This window comes from Haliotis asinina, chromosome 3, assembly GCF_037392515.1.
Source record: "Haliotis asinina isolate JCU_RB_2024 chromosome 3, JCU_Hal_asi_v2, whole genome shotgun sequence".
Taxonomy (NCBI): Eukaryota; Metazoa; Mollusca; class Gastropoda; order Lepetellida; family Haliotidae; genus Haliotis; species Haliotis asinina.
The window spans coordinates 87,121,256-87,145,447 of record NC_090282.1 but is presented as its reverse complement, the minus strand read 5'-3'; the positions used below and the strand labels follow the sequence as shown (position 1 = coordinate 87,145,447).

General features: G+C 39.7%; 1 protein-coding gene across 1 annotated transcript; it reads left to right on the top strand.

Annotated features, from left to right (window-relative positions):
- Positions 1-1,416: 1,416 nt before the first annotated feature.
- Positions 1,417-14,960, top strand: LOC137278686 (zinc finger protein 271-like). The gene is made up of 4 exons (XM_067811195.1): positions 1,417-1,544; positions 5,984-7,280; positions 8,109-8,265; positions 11,941-14,960. The coding sequence occupies exons 1-4, from the start codon at positions 1,509-1,511 to the stop codon at positions 12,947-12,949; spliced, it is 2,499 nt and encodes an 832-aa protein (XP_067667296.1). The 5' UTR covers positions 1,417-1,508; the 3' UTR covers positions 12,950-14,960.
- The last annotated feature ends 9,232 nt before the right edge of the window (positions 14,961-24,192 follow it).

Genomic DNA, 24,192 nt, shown 5'->3' with positions numbered 1-24,192 from the left:
ACATACCTTTAGTTGAAATGTATTTACAAGTAACGTTGACAGTTTTATGACTTAAACATCTGTTAGGGTGTAATTGAGGTGTGTGAAAAATATGACATTTCGCCGATCTGTTCTGATCCGCCATTAAAATGCTATACGCCGTTGTCTGAGTATTCCTCGTTACTTCCCCAAAAACATATTTCACATACACCTTTAATTCATATGAGGGGAACAAACTATCAGGTGAAATGTGTTTGCAAGTAATAGTGATAGTTTCAGGACCTAAATAGGAATGTTAGGGTGTATTTGAGGTGTGTGAAAAATGTGACATATCGCCGTTCTCCTCTGATCCGCCATTGAAATACTACACGCCGCTGTTTGAATGTTTCTAGTTATTACTTCAAAAATATCTTTCACATAATTACTTAATTCTTATGAGGGGAATATACTATCAGGTGAAATGTGTTTGCAAGTAATAGTGATCGTTTCATAATCTAAAACAAAACGTTAGGGTGTATTTGAGGTGTGTAAAAATATGTATCGCCGATCTGATCTGATTCGCCATTGATGCTTCCATAACTTGTTTCTTTCTTGATGATGTTATTATTTGGCAAAACTGGAAAGGTGTTATAGAACGCTTTGTGCTTTGCGTTTTTTAATATGTTTTGGGAGTAAAGGCCGCGGTGTATTATTTATTCTTTCATTCATTGACATGTGTACTTCTTTCATTTATTCCTTTTCTTTATTTATTTCTTTCATTTATTCACATAATTCTTACTATAATTCATTCATTGTAAAATTCCGACTGATAGAATAAACTGGCTGAAGTTCTGTTAAACATAGCTGAAGTTGCGCAGGGAACGAGCCTAGTCACTGTGTGCTTTGGAGCATGACGAGGCACACGTTAATTAGTACAAATGGTAAAGAAAGCAAGCGAGTGACCTATCCCTGTTGTAGAGTATCCCTGGTGATGTGAACCCAGTAGATTACTGAATGTCCACCTGGACTGGCTCTGAATAAAAGCATGTAACTTTTTTTTCAATTTCCTTTCGACCAGCTTAACGTAAAAAATCCGGTTGACGTTTCGGTTACACCAGAGACAGAGATATTAGCGAATGAAAAAACACACTAACACAGGCACACTCTGTCGAGGTGCTGACCATAAATTCGAAGTAAGACAAATATTTATTGATACGTTAAATGTCTCGCCATGCTTCACAAATAAACACCCTTTCGGAATCTTACCGGGATGGGGTGTTATTAGGGTGCTTAGAACTTGTTAGGCTACTTTGTGCTAAACAAAAACAGTCTTGGAAGTAACAATTGCAGCGAATGGTCCAAAAAGAGCGAAAGGTATAATTCTATAACTTCGAGCTTTTGCGATCCAGACAGTTGCAGGTGCTCGAATAGTTACACAATGATTGATCCCTTAACCGGAAGAGGGTAATTGGAGGCTCCACACGAATACTCCGCCATGTCAAATTTCCAAGGGTGAAATCTGTGACAAACAGCTCATATACCCCAACAGTATGGCCAAGCAGTCAATTTCGACTATACAAGAAAAGGTAATCACATTTTCAATGAGAAAAACGGAAAACGGTTTCGCATAATGTAATCTGGGGGGCGTGGTCGTGTGTGACCAAGGCCCCACTAACGAGATCGCTCAGACCCTCTCAAGCACACACCACACTCCCCCATCTCGGCGTTACGTGGAGGTCTTATTAGCTATTGTGACTTCTAATTACCGTTTATTATACTTGTTAACAATAATTAGGCTTGTGCAAGTATTTACTGCGGTATGTGCTTATCTATCACCTTTGTTTGGATGTGTTAGACTGAAGGGTTGTTTCTAACTGCAAAGGGACCATTCATTGCAACTGAATGAGTCTTGTCAGATATAAGACATTATAGACAGAAATGCCTCATGATGACGTGATTCTAATTCACGCAAATTTTCACAGACTGAAGCAACCTCTTCAGATAATACATAATAGTGATAAGATCAGTAGTGTGGAATGATTTATGATATCAAGTTGTAAAGATTATCACCACAGATATTAAATAAATATTTCATGTTTAATCTATCACCTGAAGTTTGCTATTTGGTCTATTTAGGATTTATCTTCACAAGGAAATTGTATTTGCAGCCAATTAAGTATGGTTGTGATTGATTCCAAGACACATTAAATGCAACAACTCCCATACTGAGTGTGGACGATGGTGAGATGTTACATCTGGGACGTATTAGACACTTCACTGTGTGTATGATCTTGCATGAAGCCTTAAAGGGGCACTGATGCGGAGCAATTTCCGTGGACTGGTGTAAACTTTTGTTATTGTTTTTCTCCCATGAGTACCCGGATGATATCCCAGAATTTGTGACTGGTTCGTGACCTCTGCTGCGCAGTCCGTAAGCGCAATTGATAGTTTAATTATAGACAGATCAACTGAGGTGAAGTCATTTTTACTTCATTACAAATGTATTATGAAAACAAATGAAACACTTTGAAGGTTAATCATCTGCCCGTGGTAGAAATGGTAAAAAACTATTAGGATGGAAAACGTCTCTATATTTTGTCTCATAACCCTAGTTAGTTTATTGTCATACTTGTATGATTCTGAAAATTAATGAAAGAACACACGATCTCCTTATACTCATAGTAAATTTCTAACATAACAGCAACATTTATACATTGTATAGAATGCCAATGTGGATCCTATTTCACACACATACGCGATCTGGTGTGTTTTTTCTGTCATACAGATTCTGCTGAATGCTACAACAAATAAATTAAAACAAAATGCAAAAAACGAATGTAAAACAGACTAATTTTATAGCAACGATGTCAGGCTACTACCTTGTTCAGGAATGTATCCATCAATATCCACGTAAAAGAAATCGTATTCCATTCATCTGCAGCTGGTAAATAATCCTGCTCTGTGTCGCGTGTCTTACAACTGTCTCATTTGCGAAAAAGTAACACATCGTGTCACGTCTTTCGTTGGTGAAAACCAGATAAACCTCTGATTGGTCTCCCAAGATAGCACACCTGGCAACTAATTGTATGATGTCCACTATTCTAAGTAATTTAGTTAACCAATAATGAGCAATCAATCAATCAACGCAAGGGTGGTTAATTCTTTGAAGGGAGGATGTTGTTTTTGCACTTACACTTTACGACAGGGTGTAGTCATCTACACACACTGCCTTTTGAAGATCCGCTAGAAGATAAAAGTAATTAATCAATCAGTGAGTTATCGGTTAATCCTTTGATCGATGTTTGTTTTTGTATCTCAGTTGATAAACCCTCTTGCATCACTTACATGCACATATTACATAACATACAATACATTTGCCATTACAGACCTTAATTTATAATGGTGAGTATTTACTCCAGACAGGAGAAATGCCAAATGGGAACCTTTGTTGAGTAACCGAAGTTGTGTTACTACTAATTATACCTGTTATAAATTCATTAATTGACCATCCAGAGAATGATGACAATTAACACGTGTAGGTTTACACCATCAAACACGAGTTACAGCAAGGAAGATGTAATCTCTGTGTCGCATGCAGCCTGAAAACACTATTGGGCCGAAACTGTTTTGAGGATACCAACGGAATTTCGTTACATAAGGAATACACACGGGCATTTGCTGTGTACTTGGGTAAATAGGTGAAATAATGGTTTTTTACGTAAGAAAATTTTCAGATTTCTCTACCAAAGGCAAAGTCATCGTTTCTACGTGCCTGTAGACATCATATTTTCATGTAACATGATTAAATATCGAGGTTAAAAACACTGAAATAGGATGAAATTGGATCAGTAACTATACCATCCAGGCATCCGAAAAGAACTACACTGCTGGGATATTTGGTTACGATCAGACAAGGAATACCATGGATATTTTTAAACAAATGGCATATGATGGGCATCCGGCCTCCCGACTGTTTAGGTGAAGAAATTCTGCTAATATGGACAGGAGCCCAGTTCCTTTGTCCGTCACGGTCGAAGGAGCGGGCGCTGACCAATTTGCGGTTTGATTTCGAAATTAGACCGTTGGCGAGAAACATTACTCGCTCCGCATCAGTGCCCCTTTAAGTGTCTCCACAGAAACAACCAGCTTCCTGTTGAGTTTCATATTGAGCAGACCAGTGTTTGTTGAAATGATTGTCATCCATACATTATCTCTTATTTGTAGACCACAATATAATTGTAATTGAAAACATTTTTGATTTCTTCTCTGTGGTAGGATGAATTTAGATGGGAAAAAAATACTGGAATTAGGTGAACAATGGCAAAAATTGAATGCAGCTAACAGAGAGCATGTCCTGCCCACCTGAACCAAAACTTTATGAACATTTATTTATTTATCATCTATCCATATATTAAATATTGGCAGACTTTGCCATCTCCACTCAGTGAATGAGAGAGTTTAGTTTTATGCTGCATTCAGCAATATTCCTGTCATATGGCAGCAGTCATTAAATAATTAAGTGTGGAATTGACAGTGTAGTGATCAACAGCATGAACTTTGATCAAAGCAAATTTGATTTGAAGACTTGTCAACCAAGTCAGCGAGCATGACCATCTGATCCCACTGGTTGCTTCTTACTACAAGAATGGGTTACTGAAGATCAATTCTATCCTGGATCTTCACTGGTGCACTGAAAGATGACTTTGGGCACAGGGAAGATAACGCTGCACACATGGGCACAAGGATGATATTGAAGCACACAGCAAAGATTACATTGCACACAGTAGTGATTTTATTACGCACAGCAGTGATTATATTGCACACAGAAGATATTGTTATTCCATACAGGTGCAATTGCATTGTACATAGGAGGCATTAATGCCACACAGAAGAGATGTTCCATGCAGGAGACATTACATTGAACACAGGAGACATTACATTGCACATAGGAGACATTACATTGCACATAGGAGACATTACATTGCACACAGGAGACATTACATTGCACTAAGGAGATATGCTATTCCATGCAGGAGTGATTACATTGCACGCAGGAGTGATTACACTGCACACGGGTGATTACATTGCACATAGGAGACATTACATTGCACACAGGAGAGTTTACATTGCACTAAGGAGATATGCTATTCCATGCAGGAGTGATTACATTGCACGCAGGAGTGATTACACTGCACACGGGTGATTACATTGCACACAGGAGACATTACATTGCACACAGGAGACATTACATTGCACTAAGGAGATATGCTATTCCATGCAGGAGTGATTACATTGCACGCAGGAGTGATTACACTGCACACGGGTGATTACATTGCACATAGGAGACATTACATTGCACACAGGAGACATTACATTGCACTAAGGAGATATGCTATTCCATGCAGGAGTGATTACATTGCACGCAGGAGTGATTACACTGCACACGGGTGATTACATTGCACACAGGAGACATTACATTGCACACAGGCTGGATGGCATTTCATATGGAAGACATTGCACTCATTAGAGGTGAAATTGTGCACAGGAGTGATGAAATCTCACAGAAGGGAGATGACAGTGTATACATAAGATAAGACACTCTACACTTAATTGATAAAACTGCACACAAGAGTGTGGTTTTGATAGAGCCACTAGTGTATCAGGGCCAAAACAGATTATTTTCAGGATACTCAGACATAACTGAAATATTGGAGACTGTGATATTATTATTAAACAACAAACTGTGTGGAGAATACTCCTGAAGAGACTGACATTAGGTTTCCAATTTTGAAAACCCATGACACAAAAGTGTTTGTGATTCTGGCAATAATGCCATAAACAAGGATTAATCATGAAATTAATGTCTACTGAATATTCAGCTACTGTTAGTCATTTAAACCATACCATTGCTTTCAAGATATTGAAAGATATTTGCCCTGATGATAATAACTGTCCGGGTCAGCTGCTGTACCATGGATTTATGGTGTCACCTAGTGTTAATGTACATTTTTCAAATTTATTTCAGATTGTAGGCATAGAAGCTGTTTTCTCCACACTTGGATCAGGGGAACGGGAGAATGCTGTGGGCCTGCTGGAGGAATACCTGCAGAAGCTCCGAGGTCAGATCAAAACTCCAGAGTCCAGTCAAAGTGAACCCAGTGCTGTGAAGGCGGAGACTGTCCCTGTGAAAACAGAGAAAGATCATCAACAGGAGGATGGAGCAAAGACGTCAGGGGATGTTCCTAAAGTCACCAAATCCCGGAGAAAACAGAATGTTGCACCTCCAGTTCATAAACCAACTGAAGAAGTTAAAGTGTCGTCACGAGGAAGGATGACAAAGTTGCGTCAAAGTTATGCTGACTCTGAGTGTGAGGATGATGTTGCTAGTTTTGATGATGTACCTAAACCCAAACCAACGTCCAACAAGCGAGGAAGGCCGCCTGGCACAGGGAAGGCCAGACAGTCAGCTGTGGTGAAGATGGAGGAGAAGAAGACAATGGAGGGGGGCAATATAGAACCAGGGGATAAACCTGACACACTTGGATCCCAGAGAAGAGGAAGGAAAAAACGTAAAATCAAATCCATGTTTAATACATCAAAAACAAAGCGACTCTATGTTCAAAAGAAGAAGTTTGTGTGCAAGGCATGTGGGATGGAGTTTAAACATTACAAATCAATGGCTGTTCATATTCGATCACATGGCAACAATCTCCTGTCATGTCGACACTGCAAACGAGAGCTGCAAAATGAGGTAGAACTTCTGCATCACGATTGTCAGACTCTTGCTGCCATCAGTTATACATGCCCCACTTGTGGCGAGAAGTTCACAAAGAAAAAACATTGCAAAGTGCACATGTTAGAGAAACACAACCTCAAGTACAGCAAGGTGATGGGGCGAAGCACAAAGAACATCTGTCGGTTCTGTAACAGGACATTTGTGAGGAAGGTGTCCCTTTTCATGCATTATAAGACCCATGCTGAGACTTCTTTTGTGTGTTTGAAGTGTGGAGAGATATGTGAAGACTTTGCCATATATACTGAGCATATGCTTGAACACGACAAGGCGGCGTCATTTGACTGTGATAAATGTGGGGCAACATTTGAGCGACAGCAGCAATACCTGCAGCATCTGGTGGGTCACAGGAAGTATGACTGCCCTGACTGCAACATGTGTTTCACACGGAACAAGGAGCTCCTGCGTCACCGCCGCATCATCCACGGCGACCTGCCCCAGCCAGAACTGAAGAAGTTTGAGTGCTATGTGTGTTTCAAGAAGTTTCAGCGTCCAATGCAGTTGGAGATCCACATGAGAATACACACAGGTTAGTCACACATTCATCCATACGTGGATACATACATGTGTGTCACATATTCATCCACGTGTGGATACTGATACTTACATATGAATCACACATTCATCCACTCCTGGATAGATACACGTATGTCACACATTCATCCACACGTGGATACATGCATGTGCGTCACACATTCATCCACACATTGATAGACACGGCGTCACACATTCTTCCACATGTTCATCTTGACTGTAGGTCACTCTTTATCCAGATTGTGGACTACTTCACATACATCCCATAATTAGTACCGATGCCTGACTAGAATTTGCAGCTAGCAGATTTACCATTTGCATGGAATTTCCATGGAGTTGGTTTCGGATCAACTGATCCTTTAGTAGGTTCTTGAGAGGCATGTAGAAGTTGGTATTTAGGAATAAGAGAATATGTTATGGATGTCAACTTCTTTTTTATTCTCTACACAATGTTTCTGAGCTATTGTGATGTGTATACTGACTGACAGTTATGCAAGGTATATTTCCAAGTAATGTACAATGTAATGACGCTAGAGTGAACATTTTTAAGCATGTATTTACAATAAACAGCAGATTATAAGATGCAAGAGCAGGTAATATTCAAAAGCAGATATGGTGTTGTTACAGCGAATTAAGTGGGTAAACAACAGAAGCCAATGAATGTAATCCAATGATCCTGTAGTGTTATCACTGACCTGTGGTCAAATGAGCTAGATTGATTGTTGGTTAGTGGCTGTTGCAGAATCTGCTTAGACACATTTCCCCTTGTATTTCTTGATTCTGTCCTGCTGTGTTCACCCGTCTTTATGTGTGTGTGTTTCAGGGGAGCGGCCACTAGAGTGTACCACATGTCAGCTGTCATTCAGGACAACCAAGGCCCTTGCTAAACACCGGCAGACGTACAATCACTGTCTGAAGGCGGGTCTCTCCACACAGGAGAAGAAGTATCTGTGTTCAGAATGTGGCAAGGCTTACTTCAGGTAACTCTCCTTACATGGTCTCAACTGTAGGCTGTCATCAGTACTTTTGTGTGATATATATTGTATGTTACTTTGAGTATTTATAATTGTCATTGACAAACGCCCACTGGAATATACAGAATGTGACAAGTATTTCAGTCAGAGTCAGTATCACTTGCTAAATATAAGATACTTGATATATGGTGCCAATTAGTAACCTCAAGGCTGAAACTCATGTGTAACAAAGTGTCTGGGTGAGTACCATAGTCTTACAGTACTTGGTCATTATCGTTCCGCAATGCACAGACCTTTGCTCCTTCCATCTATGGAATGTTATTGTCCACCATTTTCCCTTGTCACTGGCTTCACCACTGTCTCTTGTCATTGTTGCACCACTGTCTCTTGTCACTGGCTGCACCACTGTCCCTTGTCACTTGCTTCACCACTGTCCATTGTCACTGGCTGCACCACTGTCCATTGTCACTGGCTACACCACTGTCTCTTGTCACTGGCTGCACCACTGTCTCTTGTCACTGGCTTCACCACTGTCCATTGTCACTGGCTGCACCACTGTCTCTTGTCACTGGCTGCACCACTGTCCATTGTCACTGGCTGCACCACTGTCTCTTGTCACTGGCTGCACCACTGTCTCTTGTCACTGGCTGCACCACTGTCTCTTGTCACTGGCTGCACCACTGTCCATTGTCATTGGCTGCACCTCTGTCTCTTGTCACTGGCTTCACCACTGTCCATTGTCACTGGCTGCACCACTGTCCATTGTCACTGGCTGCACCACTGTCTCTTGTCACTGGCTGCACCACTGTCTCTTGTCACTGGCTTCACCACTGTCTCTTGTCACTGGCTGCACCACTGTCCATTGTCATTGGCTGCACCACTGTCTCTTGTCACTGAGTGCACCACTGTCCCTTGTCAATGGCTTCACCACTGTCTCTTGTCACTGGCTGCACCACTGTCCATTGTCACTGGCTTCACCACTGTCCATTGTCACTGGCTGCACTACTGTTTACTTTTGAACATCTGCTATGATGCCAATGACGCCAATGTAACCAGTGTGATTTTTTTATATATACCACAAAGGCAAATACATCCCATAGATATCAGTTTATTGGCAAACTAATAGGACAAGAAGGCCCTGTGGAAATAAATATACTGTATCAGAGTATGCAACAATAATTCATGAGCCAATACATGTGAGGCTTAGCAATAGATACTACAATCATTCATAATCAATGCAATAATTATTGATTACCTAGGTCATAGAGTAGACGTATGTGTATGAACATATAGTGTTTATATTCATGATGACCATGAATCATCATATAAGTGTACAACATAATTATTTACAATACAGTGTGGAAGAACCCTTACCAAATGTATGGCACTGTCCCTTGATGTCACAAACGTCAGGAAATATGTTTGCCACACCTGAACATAAACATATACAAAATCAATAGTATTGACTGACAAACATATTTACTGTACTTGAGGCCTTCGGCCCATATACAAGTAATACAAGTACGTTATCAGCACATGTTAAGAAATTACAGTTCAAATAAGATATTGCTTCTAAGGATAACAGCATGTTTTACATAGAGTTCAAGAGTGAGTATTACATTTTCTTTTTAGGAGGATAGAATGGCAACAAAGGCAGTTGAGGGATATTTTAATAGGTAGTTGGGATATATTTTTTTCTTAAATCAGCATTATGTGGGCATACAAAAGCGAAGTGAATTTCATCTTCTATGACCGAGTTACATAATGGACATATCCTTAAACGTCTCTTTATTGAAAGTCGTCTGCCCTTATGAACTAATAAGTCTAATAAGCCCAGTCAAGAACTGACAATATGCGTCTGGTATTTCTAGATGTCAGTACAGATAGATATAGTTCTGCTTGAGTTATTTTTGCCATTTAAAAACCAGTTTTCTTTAGAGGCCACAGGCCCACCTTTTCTGAAGATAACTGTTTGTTTTTTTCAAAATTGACAAATAATTTCCATTCATTTGTATAGCATTCTAAAATATTCAACAGTAGTGTCTGATTCTAAAATCACATCATCAGCAAAAAGGAGAAAAATTTCGGTCATATCTGGAAACACATTTGCACTCCATGTTTAACTGAATTGGAAATATCATAATACAGGTCGCTTATGAAGAAGGAGAACAATATAGGGCTTAAAATACACACTTGCTAAACTCCCATGGTACAGTAAAAAAATCGTTGACATCATCACCACAAAGAACACATGATTTAATATTCAAATACATGTGCATAGATTTTAAAATAGAATACATTTTCCCCTGGAAACCTGACTTTCATAAGCAGCTCCATAGAGTCAAAAGCTTTCTTGAAGTCAACAAATGCTACATAAAGTTTGTGTTTAAAACGCGAAGGACACTTTTGCATTATTGCATATAGTGTAAAGATATGGTTAGTAGCTGAATAATCTTTTCTAAGAGCCACCTGGCATTCAGGAACTTGGTTTCTTAGTTTTTGACCAGTTTGAGATCCTGTTATTTAGAACAGTTGTTAATATTTTCGAAATAACACTTATTAAAGATATGCCTCTATAATTGCCTGGATTGTCTTGAGCCTCCTTTGTATGTATAGGAACCATAATTGAGCAAGACAAGCTTTATAGAAATGAACCAAATTAAAAGTGCTTTATGGTTCAACTTCTTTATTATACAAGGTCACAACGTTTCGAGACAGATTCTAGTCTCTTCTTCAGGTGAAGTGAGGGTTAAACTAAAGGGTTGTAGTATATATACACATGGCAATAGAAATGAACCACTTTCGAATTCAGTATTAAACGGAATTATGGATAAAGGGAATTAATTCGGCTTGAGAACATTTAACCATTTCGATTATAATGTTGGCAGCAGCTGCTGTTCCGCTCTTGGAGATATGTATAGCATTCTTAGTCTTATCTACTGAAATTTGTGTTTCCAAAATCATTTGATCGACAGTGTCATAGTCACTGGAGTGATAATATCATCATCGAAAGGTGTACCATCACTTGGAAAAGCAGCAGCATTAAAAAAACCTGCCTTGAAATGTGTCATCCATTCACTTTTTTCAAAGATTACTTTTAGGATTTGATCTCTTTCTAAATGAACGAATTTGTTTCCAGAACATAACACGATTGTGGATAGAATCACTCAGTTTGTTCAATCTTTGATTACGCACATTAGATTTGAATTTTCTTCATGAAGCTTTGTCTTTATTTCTCATTTTACAAAAATAATTAGTTTTGCTCTCCAAGGGTCTACACAGAAAACTTTTAAGTTCTTTGTGCGCGTCTTGTCATGCAGTTTTACACTCATCACTTAAGGGTGTTTTATGGGTTTGCTTAAATGTCTTAGTCCTTTTCTTCATATTATCTGCTGAATCTAATATGACATGGACAAACTCATCTAAAGCTCTGTTTATATTGAACTCACGCACGCACTCATCCACGCACACATACAAAAGTTAGGTGCATTAGTTTATAGGAGTAGATGTCTAAAATATATGTACACATGTTTACCAACACAATAAGTTAGATAACATTCCTGTTAGAATTCTCTTTAAGATTACCTGCAATACACTCATATACCTAAAGTATTGCCAAGACCTAGTTATGTGGCACATTACGGAGAGTTACTTGATTGTAAATGTGTTCCCTGTTTTCAGGAAACAGGCTCTGCAGCGCCACATCCGATACCACACAGGGGACAAGCCCCATACTTGCCAGTATTGTGGCTACAAGTGTCGCGAACAGAATAATCTCAAGCGACACATTGCACTGCACTTTGAGAATCTTCGCAACTTCATCTGTGAAGTGTGTGGTGCTGCCTTCCATGCCAAGAAGACGCTGGAAATGCACCACAAGTACAAGCACACAGAAATCCGGGACTTTCCGTGCCATGAATGCCATATGTCTTTCAAGGCTAAGAATGCCCTCAGACGCCACATCAAGACACACGAGAAGACAAAGGACCATAAGTGCTGGTGTGGCTCGGCATTTGGGCGCATGTACAATCTCCGACGTCATATGAGGATGGTACATGGTGATGAAGAGTCACTTCCACCCGTTAGAAAAGTAGCGGTCCTTGATGCTGCGAATGCGATCAAACAGGCAATAAAATCTCCTCCAGCCAAAAAACGAATGTACAAACTAAAGCAAATACCTATTGTTACATCTGTGACGTCTGTGGCTCCTGACCATGAGACGATTATTATGAATGTCGTTTCGGACCAGATGACAGATGCAGCTCACAGCTCGCAAGCACCCATATACAGCCTCCCACAGCCGCAACAGCAACAGCAAGTAGCGTCACACATGGGGGAGGAACAACAGCAACAACAGCAACAACAACAACAACAACAACAACAACAGCAGCAACAGCATAATATGGTCTATGAAACAGTAACCATGCCGCCGTCAATGGTGGCATACCATCACAATGCCCCTCCTCCCCCACCCATTGGTGCAGAAACTGTAGTGGACAACCGGGCCCAACAGCAACAGCAGCAGCAACAACAGCATCAACAGGCTGATTACTACAACAACCCAAGCATGCTGGAAGCCCAGGCCAATGACTACAATAACCCTTACATGTACATACAGAACGTCCTCCTGCCATCAGTAGCTATGGCCGGGCTGCTGGATCTGTCGCATGCTCCTCCACCCAAACAATGATAAACTTCTTCTCCAGATACAAACCAGTTTCCGTCAAATATGTTGTGTTACTTTGATTTGTACCTCCAAATGAAAGACAGATGGTTCTAGAGCCTGATCACTCTACTCTGGTGTGGTAGGCATAAGGTTATCCATGGCTATATACTGACAGTGTCACCTTCTGCCATTGGTGCCATGAATTTAGAAACCTTATGATGACTGGGCAGTCACAAAGTTCATCTTACGGGACGTTTTGTACAAAGTACATTTATAGTTCTGCATTTCTCATGTAGTTTCAAACTGAATGATTCTTCTTACAAATGTGATATTCCCAGAAAAATAGTCTACAAAAAAACAAATTCATGTCTTGCAAACAACATGCTTTTGTTTACTGCTGACATGTCTTCATGAATCAGATGTTTTTTGTGATGGCCAGAAGGTAGTAGTTAGGCAGGAAGAACAGACTGGTGGGAGAAGATAGTAATCCAATTTAAACTTCTTATGAGGCATCTCTTGAAAACCACACATTACATATTCCCAACAAGCACCTACTCTGGTGCCTTTTGAAAGTTTGATGGTATTTGAGTTCTCAAGGCAACAACTTTGACTTAGACAAAAAGTTGGAGTTGGTATGTGCTCAGCTTGTTAATGTATTCTTGACTAGTAATTACGACTGAGATGGATATTGACTGCTTTGTCCTACTATCATTATTGTACATAAATTTTTAGTTCTTTTAAGTGAAAATATTCTTTTAAAAGGAGAATACAGGAAAATATTTACTGAATGAGTCTGATGCATTTCATCATTGTTTCTGCCCACACATTAAATAGTCTGTTGAAAAGTTTACTCATCTGTTGTTGGAGTATTGGTTAGAACAGCGCAGAACGATACTGAACTATGCTGACTATATGCCTTCGTAAGTCAATACAAAACATGAATATTTTTAAGACAGGACATTCGCAGCAGTCTCTGTGTCAGTGGGTGCACCTGGTACTGGGTCATGTTACCAGGTTACTGGTCATACTGTGAAAGGAATGTCAGCTTGTAGTGATTTGTTTCACTGGATATATATCAGTGTGTGTATATATATATATCATATTTGTTAGATATGCATATTGAAGTTTAAAGGTGAAACAGTTCTTTGAATCCAAGTTCTCTGGGCTTGAGTACTCAGATAGGACTCTTGATGCATGTGGATTAGACCACAGGCAGACTGTAGCGCAAATGAGTTGCACAGCATAGAGAAAATGACCAGTCTTCTTACACGCTTCACTCGCATATAAGAAGACTTGTCATATTCTCTATGCGCAACCACATTTGCGCTAGTTTGCCTGTGATCAGACATGTGGATATCTATGGTTACTGTGCTGATCAGTGTTTGGTGCATGTCAATTATTCTGCATTGCATGTATCTATCATTGCAAAATCTTCAAAATCTGTAGGGCACATGAATTTTCATTTTTTCAATTTTTACATGGAGATTGCCAAAGTGGAGGTAGACCTGTGCCAAACATCACTCTGCAAGTGTAGTACATAATATTGATATTTATGTTTTTCAGTTTGAAAATCCTCAGTGTTTGCCATAATGCAATAATTAACGGATCAGACAAGATGGTTCCCTGGGTCTGGATTCTCTCCTTTCCAAATAGAGGATTGCTCTATACCTGTCCAGATGTTTCCACTAGATCAGGGTTTCATTATAGTTTAACCGATGCAAGACGACATACTACTGAAGGTAAACTTGGGGATAATTAGAGGATATTAACATGGATGTATGGAATTACGTTTCCATGGTGTATTTAGATGTGTGAATCTTGAGTTGGTCCCAGTGTAGTGCATGTGATGAAGATAGTATCTTGCTGCCAAGGCTCCCAGTATCTCAGCGATACTACCCTAGAGGTACCTTGTGGTACCAGATGTATGAGCGTCAGGAGGAACCTCAAACACTCAGTAGTGTATTAGTTCCTGTAGGGCAAAAACATAATATCTCTGTAAACATGGTCAATGTTTTGTATTAAATTGGAATATTTATGAGTAGCGTTTTGTCTTCAGTATTCTGTGATATTCACAGCTTTTTATTTTACAAGTATGTCTGAACAACATAGGTGGTAAAGAAATGTGATGTACGCTCACTGTGGTGACATCCAGCATGGTGCTATGTTCCTGACAAACCAAGGATGCTGATCAGGTCCAATACTGGTTGGCCTGTGAAACAAAGGGGGACAACTCTGCATAGAATGTTGCAACACCATCAGCAAGTGATCTTTAAACACTTGTGATCTTCATTTTGGCAAAGAAAAAGTAAAAGCAACAAATGACAAACAACTTCCTACCAAACTGATATTTATTAAGAACTTGCTGTATATGTTAAAAACAAAGCTGCAAAGTCAACAGAACTTACAAATCACCAAATGGTTCAATGCTGCAGCCAAGGCATCAGGCCTGTTTTCACTACTCTGATGCTGTATACACATAGCAAGTGGTGATGTGGAACAAAGCACTTCTACATAACCATGGTACACCCCACCTGTCAGGGTCTAGATACAGTATGTACAAGTTTTTAGGGGTAGGTGTCAAGTGGACCCTGAGTTGTGTCTTCCATCTTCCAGTGTCCTCACTCATACTATCACCATTCCAGTGTTGACTGCAGGAACATGTCTACAGGATTTCATTATAGCTGGGATATAGTAACCCCTGTGGACTAAACTCCCAAACAACTGACGGTATGAGAACCTTCAGATTGTAGCACAGGCGTTCAACATGTTCTGTATTCATGCAACAAGTAAACAACATATTGTTCAATAAAGCAAGAAAGTAACAGCAGCAAACATAACACTGAATATAGAACCATGATTTCCTGTCACTCAGGCTGTGGAGAGATTGCACAGGTTAGGGCATATAAAACCAAACAAAGCAAAGTTCCTTCTTTCCACATGCTGCCTGTGTGACGATTCTGTGTGAAGCTGGCTGCTCCACCTCAACCACAGGGCAAACGGGTGGGCTGACATGCCAAGTGTGTAGGGTCTCAGCACTGTCAGTCATATGACTTAACAACAAGTGTTTCCACTGTAACTGGCTGACATTGGTCCAAGATCCCTATGATGCTAGCCTCCATAACCACTTGGTGGTGGAACCCTGACACGGGACGTGCCTGTACATCAAACCTTGACAGAAGTTCATTGAGGGAAACCTACTATCAACACTAACAGTTCAAATATTGCTTTACAGTTGTATTACTGAGATCAGAGAACTTTAAACATCAAATGTTGATAATTACAAGTGTGACCACATGAGTTGTACTTTTATGTAGCCAAACTACACTGAAGCATTTCTACGTCAACAGTCAACCTCAACGATTGTTGATCCTTCACATCATACATCATCAAGATCTGAGGCTAAATACCAGTTGCTTCATGACAGAAAGATTCCTCCTCTTCATATTACACAAACTTAAGACAAAACAGCAGAAAAAAGTGTAGTTCAACATTGACTCTTCATTTACTAAGAAGCATGATCAATTGAACTAATGTTAATATGTATTAAAACAATGAAAATATATGTAAAGAGCAAATTATACAAAGGTACTTCCCTGTCAAGCTTTCGTATTCTTGACAAGGTATAAGTAACATTGCCGATAAGGCAAACAAAATATTTCAGCTCCACCTTCAAGCTATCTCCACTCCAGTCATCCAGTCAGTCCTGCTGGAGAAGTAAGCCAAGATGGCCTCATGATGGAGATGGTGTAAGAAATATGTCACTTATCCCAGCAGTAGACTATGGATGGATCAACTTAGCATAACATAGTGCATAGTACAGAATGAACAGTTGGCCATTGCCGTGCCCTATGTACAGGTGTGCACTCAACACTGATGCTACAGCCAGACAACACTGGACACACAAAGGACTCCACTGGTCATCTCCAGTTTTGAAAGCAGACAGAGCACCAACTAGGCATGACTACGTAATAAAACTGCTTTGATAGCTATGTTTCTGTATAGGTCTGACACTATTAACAAGCTTGTCTCCATTCTGTTATATATTCATTCACACAGGACCCCTCATACCACCACAAGGACATTAAACACATCTGGTCAATCAACTAGAAATTTCTCATACCTGGTGGTGAAGATGTTTGCAGGGTTTGCTGTTGCTGTACATCTGTGTCGAAGCACACATGTAATGTCAAAATCAGTAATACTGGCTGCAGATGTAGATAAGGATCAAACTCAGAAGCAAGAGAATTCACACAATGAACTAGTGACAAGAGATCAAAATGGCCACTTCTGAGACAAGCAGGTGCAAAGAATGGGTCCATGGTATCAATCGTCACAGAAAGGAGACAACTAGTCACTTGGACTGAATATTAGAAAACGACAGCTTTTGAATACATTGTAGGAACATTCTGTATTGAAACACAAGTAGCTAGAACAGAGACATCCAGTCAAGTCAAAGAAAAGATGCTTCCTTCTCCATACACTAACCACGGGTATAGTAAATGAATGCATACCACACTGAAACCCTCTCAAGACAATTTGAAAAAGTGTTTTGGTTTTGAGGGAAATGTTTTCATTGTGTTAATTATGGCAGTCTAAGTAAACTTATCCTCAGTACTTTTCGTCACACTCCACTACTGAGTCTAACAAAACCTTATGGGAGGTCGCGTCAGGTAACCTTTGAGATTGACCAATCAGAACACAGCTTACCAAATCGTGAAAGTGGACATTCGCACATACCTTTGAACTTTTTATCTCAAAAAGGTTCATACCCGAACGATTCCGAATGCTATTTAGCATATGCTCGCTTCCAGGTGATGCACACGGCGTATGTACAACCATGACAATGATGAGTAAACAGTCGCTGAAAATGTTTTTTTGGCAATATTCAAGGATGTCATCTTGCGGAAATATTAGCTAATGGTAACCATGTCAACAGAAACCCCAAAGCGTATATACTGCAGGTCAAATAACTGTGTTACATGCAGATTTTTGTTTGTGGAGAGATCTGTGTCAGTGACCTGAATATTTTGAAAGTCCCTCCGATCCCTAAATAGTAGCCGTTGTCTGATTGGTTAAATCTATTTAACCGTCTCGCGTTTGATTGGACTGTCATTGGTCACTCAAAGGTTACTTGATGCGACCTTCTACTAGGTTTTGTTAGACTCAGTGGTGGAGTGTAACGAAATACACTGAGACTAAGTTTACTTAGACTGTTAATTATGGTAGATGAATCTCCAACAACTTCACATTGAATGAAAGCATTGACTGATAGAAAACACAAATGCATGCTCTGTCACCACAGGTGGAGTAGGCAGATCACCACAGTAAAGTTAATGGCATCTTTCTAAGACTTGGGACTCTCTTTGTGTCAAAGCAATTCTTGGCCCACAGAATAGTTTAACTTGACTACCCATGCCCTTGGAGACCCTGGCATATACACGTCACAACACAATAGTCTGCTATACAAGTGTGCACGGCATATACACGTCACAACACAATAGTCTGCTATACAAGTGTGCACGGCATATACACGTCACAACACAATAGTCTGCTATACAAGTGTGCATGGGTGTGGTGTCATTAAACAATTAAAGCTGAAATGTAAGTTTCGTTGCATTAATAACTTCTGATAAAAGTTGATGTGCCAGCCACTTCAGAACAAAACAAACTCTCAAACCAGACAATGGGTGAAAACAAACTGTTGTGAAACAAGCACTATAACAGGTTCACCATATCCACATGATATGTCGAAAGAAATTTTTCAAATGATAATAAACCTTAAAAGGAAAAGAAAGCACCATGATATGATATCAGTATAGAATCAACATATTATAATTAAACAACATAGAACAAATATATATCAATTTACATAAATAATTCAAAGCAATACTTCAATATTCATAATTACAGTCAGATACTTCAACTTGCTTCAGTCATCACTGCTGAACACAAGGATGATCATGTATAAACCATGCATTAACCATGATGAAAAGAATTAATCGTAGTCTGTACCAGAACTACAAGCATGTGCTCTCCACAGGTGGCAGACTATGTACAAATCTGGAACACCCCTTCCACTTCACCTTGGCCCCTACACAGTCTTTGCACTCACACAGTTCCACTCACGTATATCAATGCACAAAGATCGCCTAGTGGAAAGACTCTTGGATCATTTCGAAATCTGTTGTGAATAATAGCCTCCCTACACCTGTTTGCTTCATCAACTACATCTCTAGCTATATTTCAACAAATGAGGGTTATACTAACTAATTTCGGCAAGGTAATCTACTGTCCCCAGTGTAGTGCAGTGTTCTTTCCTAACAGGTACAGTGTACTTAGGTCTACTGTGCAGTGTCCCTGCCCCTCAGGCTTCAACAGACTACTGATTTAGTAACTAGGCTTCAGCTAAATGATCTTAACGACCACAAAGTTGTCTTGGTGTTTCAGGTGACAGTAATAACTATACCTTACCACAGCAGGCCCCCCTAAATAATGGAAGGAATTGCATCTCAAATGTAAACAAACGCAGCCCAAACGCAAAACAATTGCAGCGATATCGGTAGTTTAGCAGTAATAACATACACACAACACCCCTATCAGAAACAACGTCGATAATACTTGAAACACGCTCTACCATCTTTGGAGATTTCTCAGCTCCATTTTGTGATTTGTTGGTCGTGTCCTGAAACTCACATGTCAAAACATGGCATCACTGGAAGGAGCACCGGTCTTGGTGAGTTTTATCTTTAGTTTCTACAGGTTTCATTTTTATAATTATCCATCTTTGACCATCCGTGTTGAATGCGTTTAGTTATTAGGTGTTGTCGGAGCTACAGAATATTTTTTAAGGAAAGGATCGACACTGCAAAAGAGCGTTATAAGTCATGCCCCCGGGAGGTTGTTTACGTCTGAACATCGGAAGCATCCGGGGCGAACAGGACTTGATACAGTGACCAAAAAGATTATCACGTACGAGTTTGCAGTTTAGTGATACAAGGAATACCGGTATAGCGATCTATTTGAACAAATTATGTTGTGCATACAGGTATCAGATAATCAAAATATGACTAGAAAGAGGTGTCAAAGAAAACATTCTCTGACATCTTTGGAGGGCACATCATTTTTGTAAAACAACACTAGATGTACAGTACTATTAAGATATAGGAACAAATTGAAGTATTAAACAGTAAATGCTTGGATACGTCTAGTTCAACATTTGAATACTGAATCCCTCAACTCGATGTTGACAACAACGCTGTTCAAATATAAAACAAGTTGAAACACAATAGAAATATAGAAATTCCCATTTTTGAGAAAATATATTCAGTTTCTTCCTGCTAGAAAATGATGATACACCTGTGTAACACCAAACCATCACTGTCCAGCATCTACTCTCCTGACTTGAGGGTGTCTACTTCACAGCATCAGCAGCAGCAGGGCATCTTCACAGACACACCGGCAGACAAAAACATTATCCAACCATACTGTATGTCATCTTGGTCAAAGCATAGATCAGGAACCAGTTCAATACAACAATTATACATTGTGCAAAAATGCCTAAGTTAAAGTTTAGCAGTTAAGCAAACAATAGTGCTAAATAATCTTAGCACCGTGTGTTGTAAGTCTAAGATAAAGAACAGCAATTATACATGTGCTAACCAGTCATAGCACCGAGTATTGTAACTGTGTGAAAGAACACAACCTTGATCCACTCAGACTTCTGAGCAAATTGGATGACAGAGCTTGCAACACATCTAAGTTGAAGCACCAGGAATTGTTCTGGGAGTAGCAAGTGCTTACTGACTGAATGATTTTGTTAACATGGATCCCCAACAAAACCCCTTTCCTTATGGTAAGGTATGGGGAGTTGAAATGTAATATACTGCTTAGTCAGTTAGGATTCTGGTGAGACGTTAAGATCATGCCATAATTTTCAAGAGCACTATCTATATTATAGATCCCAAATGATACTAAAGACAAACAGTGAGTGGCATCCTTAATCTGAATGCAGCCAGCCAACATGTTGACCTGCTACATCCCTACAATGTCCCTCAGGAGACCTGATTAAGCATACACCTTGTAATCTTGACATCACTTCCTGCACAGAGGGACCTGGATACCACACTGTGACACACGCACACTGGTGACGAAAAATGTTTCCACTACTCCTCTGTGTAATTTGATTTTTCTGTGAAATATCAATTGGGGAAAAGAAGTTGACATATAACAGCCTGACTATGATGAAACACAGGCCACACAATAAACATTGTAGCCCTTCCTCAACATCCCCTGAGCAAAGCTGATATGTTCAGTGAATATCAACATGTATACATTGTGGCAGCATTAGCGTGTGTACAGCACATATCTAAAAATCTCCCTAACATGTAAACATACAGTTGGCGCAGGTAGTCCCTTGCCAGATGCTAGTCAAACAGCAAAGCCTGTTGTTTGTTCCCACATGTAAGATGTGCTATCACTCTTCAGTTAATGCAGATTTCAAAAACTGTTTTATGAAAATGTGATCATTCCTAGAACAGTTACTTTGGTTACTCAAGGATCAATTCCCAATACAACAGAATGATTCTGATAAGACAGTAATAAGTAACAATGAAATGATTCCCTGATTCCCCACCACACACTATGCCTCACAGCTACAGTAACCCCTTTAGTACAGTGATATAATATATATATATAAGTAGGGATATATGTAAATTTTGAAATTATCAGTAATGAGCAGTTTATTCACTGACACACTGATAAATATCAATCATAAAAATACTAATATCCCCAACTTATTTTGTCCAGTATATAGTAGTATCATAGTAGAGAGTAGTGACAGCCCATTGTCCTTAGTTCAATCAAACTTTCATATTCTCCAGCCCCAGAATATAATCTGCCAAGGTCTACAGATTCATGACAACGAATGGTGCAATAGGTGGTAGTAAGTCAAGGGACATTCCACAATGTGGACATCAAACAATATGTCAAGTAATCCTCTTTGTGGTGATTCAACATTTCAGACAGCCATGTCACTGACCCTGACTGGAAGCTAACAGATCAGCTTACCATGATGGTCCACTGATGGATGACAAGAACTTAGAGTGATAAGTATGTCCATCTGCTATACCACCACATGGCTATTCACTGCTAGGGGCTGGGAAACTCTATCACAACCCAACAGAGAACAACCCAAGACAAATGAGTTAATTGTGAGCTTACATACAATAGCTCTCAGCTCCACATATCAAAGTGCTTACAAAGACGTTACATAAAACAGTGAATGCACAAAGGTACAAATGTTCTGACCGATGGCTGTTTACTAGAAGACAAAAGGGTAAACACATCAAATGTAGTTGACAGCAGACAACATGGTACACAGTAAGCTATAGCTGACATTAGACAATGGGGCACACAGTCAGCTCCAGTTGACAGCAGGCAACAGAGTACACAGTCAGCTATAGTTGACAGCAGGCAACAGGGTACACAGTCAGCTATAGCTGACAGTAGACATTGGGGTACACAGTCAGCTATAGCTGACAGTAGACAACGGGGCACACAGTCAGCTATAGCTGACAGTAGACAACGGGGTACAGTCAGCTATAGTTGACAGCAGACAACGGGGTACACAGTCAGCTATAGCTGACAGTAGACAATGGGGCACACAGTCAGCTATAGCTGACAGTAGACAATGGGGTACACAGTCAGCCATAGCTGACAGTAAATACCTGTGCTGAAATAGTAGACTATGTGGTGCATACCGTTGCTGTAGTAGACAGTAGACAATAAGGCAAATACCTTAGCTGTAGCTGACAGTATGTCAATGAAGCATCGCCAAAGCTTGATGATATGTCTGAATGTCGTTCATAATTTCTTTGTACAAAACTACAGACTCCTTTAATCTTTGGTTTCATGTGGCTGTCAGCAAATGAAACAATAAATATACCACCAGTCTGTTAACCCACAGTTTCAATGTTGAATTTGTGAGTATGGCAGACCCTGTATGACTGCTAAGTAAGTTTCACTGTAATGTACATGCAATCCACACGGAACATTATTCATACAATCATTTTGTCTCCATGGTTTCAAATGTGTGAAGAAACACTAACATGCTCTGTTGTAACCATTGTAACATGAATAACAGCACTAAATACCAACACTAAAGTTTGGCTTTACTTGAATAATTGTATCATGCAGTATTAAATATTGTTTTCTCAAGAACGGATTTCCTTCTACAAGGCAAATAAATAATGCACAACCAATATATATATCAATAAGTGAACAGAGGAGTATGTGAAGATCAATAAATATATAACGCTAATATGCTACCATCACAGCTCAACCTTACCCCTTACCTGTACGTCACTGTAAACCATGTGTGACTGCATTTCCACCAATACCACACCATGGCCCCATCATTGTGCTATGACCATCTTAAGTCAAAGGTTCTCAAAGCTGTCACTGCACTGGGAAGGAACTATGTTAATGTGAACTGTACATCATCGGGAGGGAGATTGCAGTAGCTTGCCCAACGTGTCGCAAACCAGGCAAAACACTGATACACCAATAAATATACACAGGTATATACACACGCCAGATATGCTATATACAATATTAACTGTACACTCATTTAATATACAATATAAGTATATATGTACGCTGAAATTATTATGTTGTGTAAACATAAATTCTGTTAATAAAAGCTTCATAAAATCATTTCATGAGAACACAGGCATAAAGGGACAAGAATTCTGGATTCCTTTGAACAAGTTAAAATACAGAATTGATCTCTACTCTACAAATACAGTGCATGCAATGTTTTTGCAAATACCAACAGTGGTAATCATGGTAACTCTTCTGTAGAAACCTTGAAATGATATTGCATTGACGATGCATTTTCCACAACATAATGCTACCAATGTCTACGAGGAGTTGGCCTGAGGATTGTGAAGGCTTCTCGAAGGGCTGTATCTCAGGAACAGTGCTCCATCAGCTCATTTGGCCTTCTCCAGCTGGCGTCGGTGAGTGGGCAACAAGGAATGACATGAACTTACTTAGATGCTGGCTTTGGGCTACAGAGTTAACCTGTTGCTTGCCAGACGACAAAGATGATGATTCAAAGAAATGTTTGAAGTGTTAAACTATCAATTAACTCAAGACAAATACAGCTGACAGTGATGCCAGAACTTTCTTCATTACTTTGAGTAGGATTAAATTAGACAAAGTCAACAAAACAAATCGCCCTTGCTCCACAGTTTCTTGTATGTAAG

Excerpts from the sequence above, each read along its gene's own strand:
- LOC137278686 (XM_067811195.1), top strand. The coding sequence starts at position 1,509 with ATGGCCAAGCAGTCAATTTCGACTATACAAGAAAAG. Across the intron at positions 1,545-5,983 it reads TTTCGACTATACAAGAAAAG|ATTGTAGGCATAGAAGCTGT; the intron begins GTAATCACATTT and ends AATTTATTTCAG. Across the intron at positions 7,281-8,108 it reads CCACATGAGAATACACACAG|GGGAGCGGCCACTAGAGTGT; the intron begins GTTAGTCACACA and ends TGTGTGTTTCAG.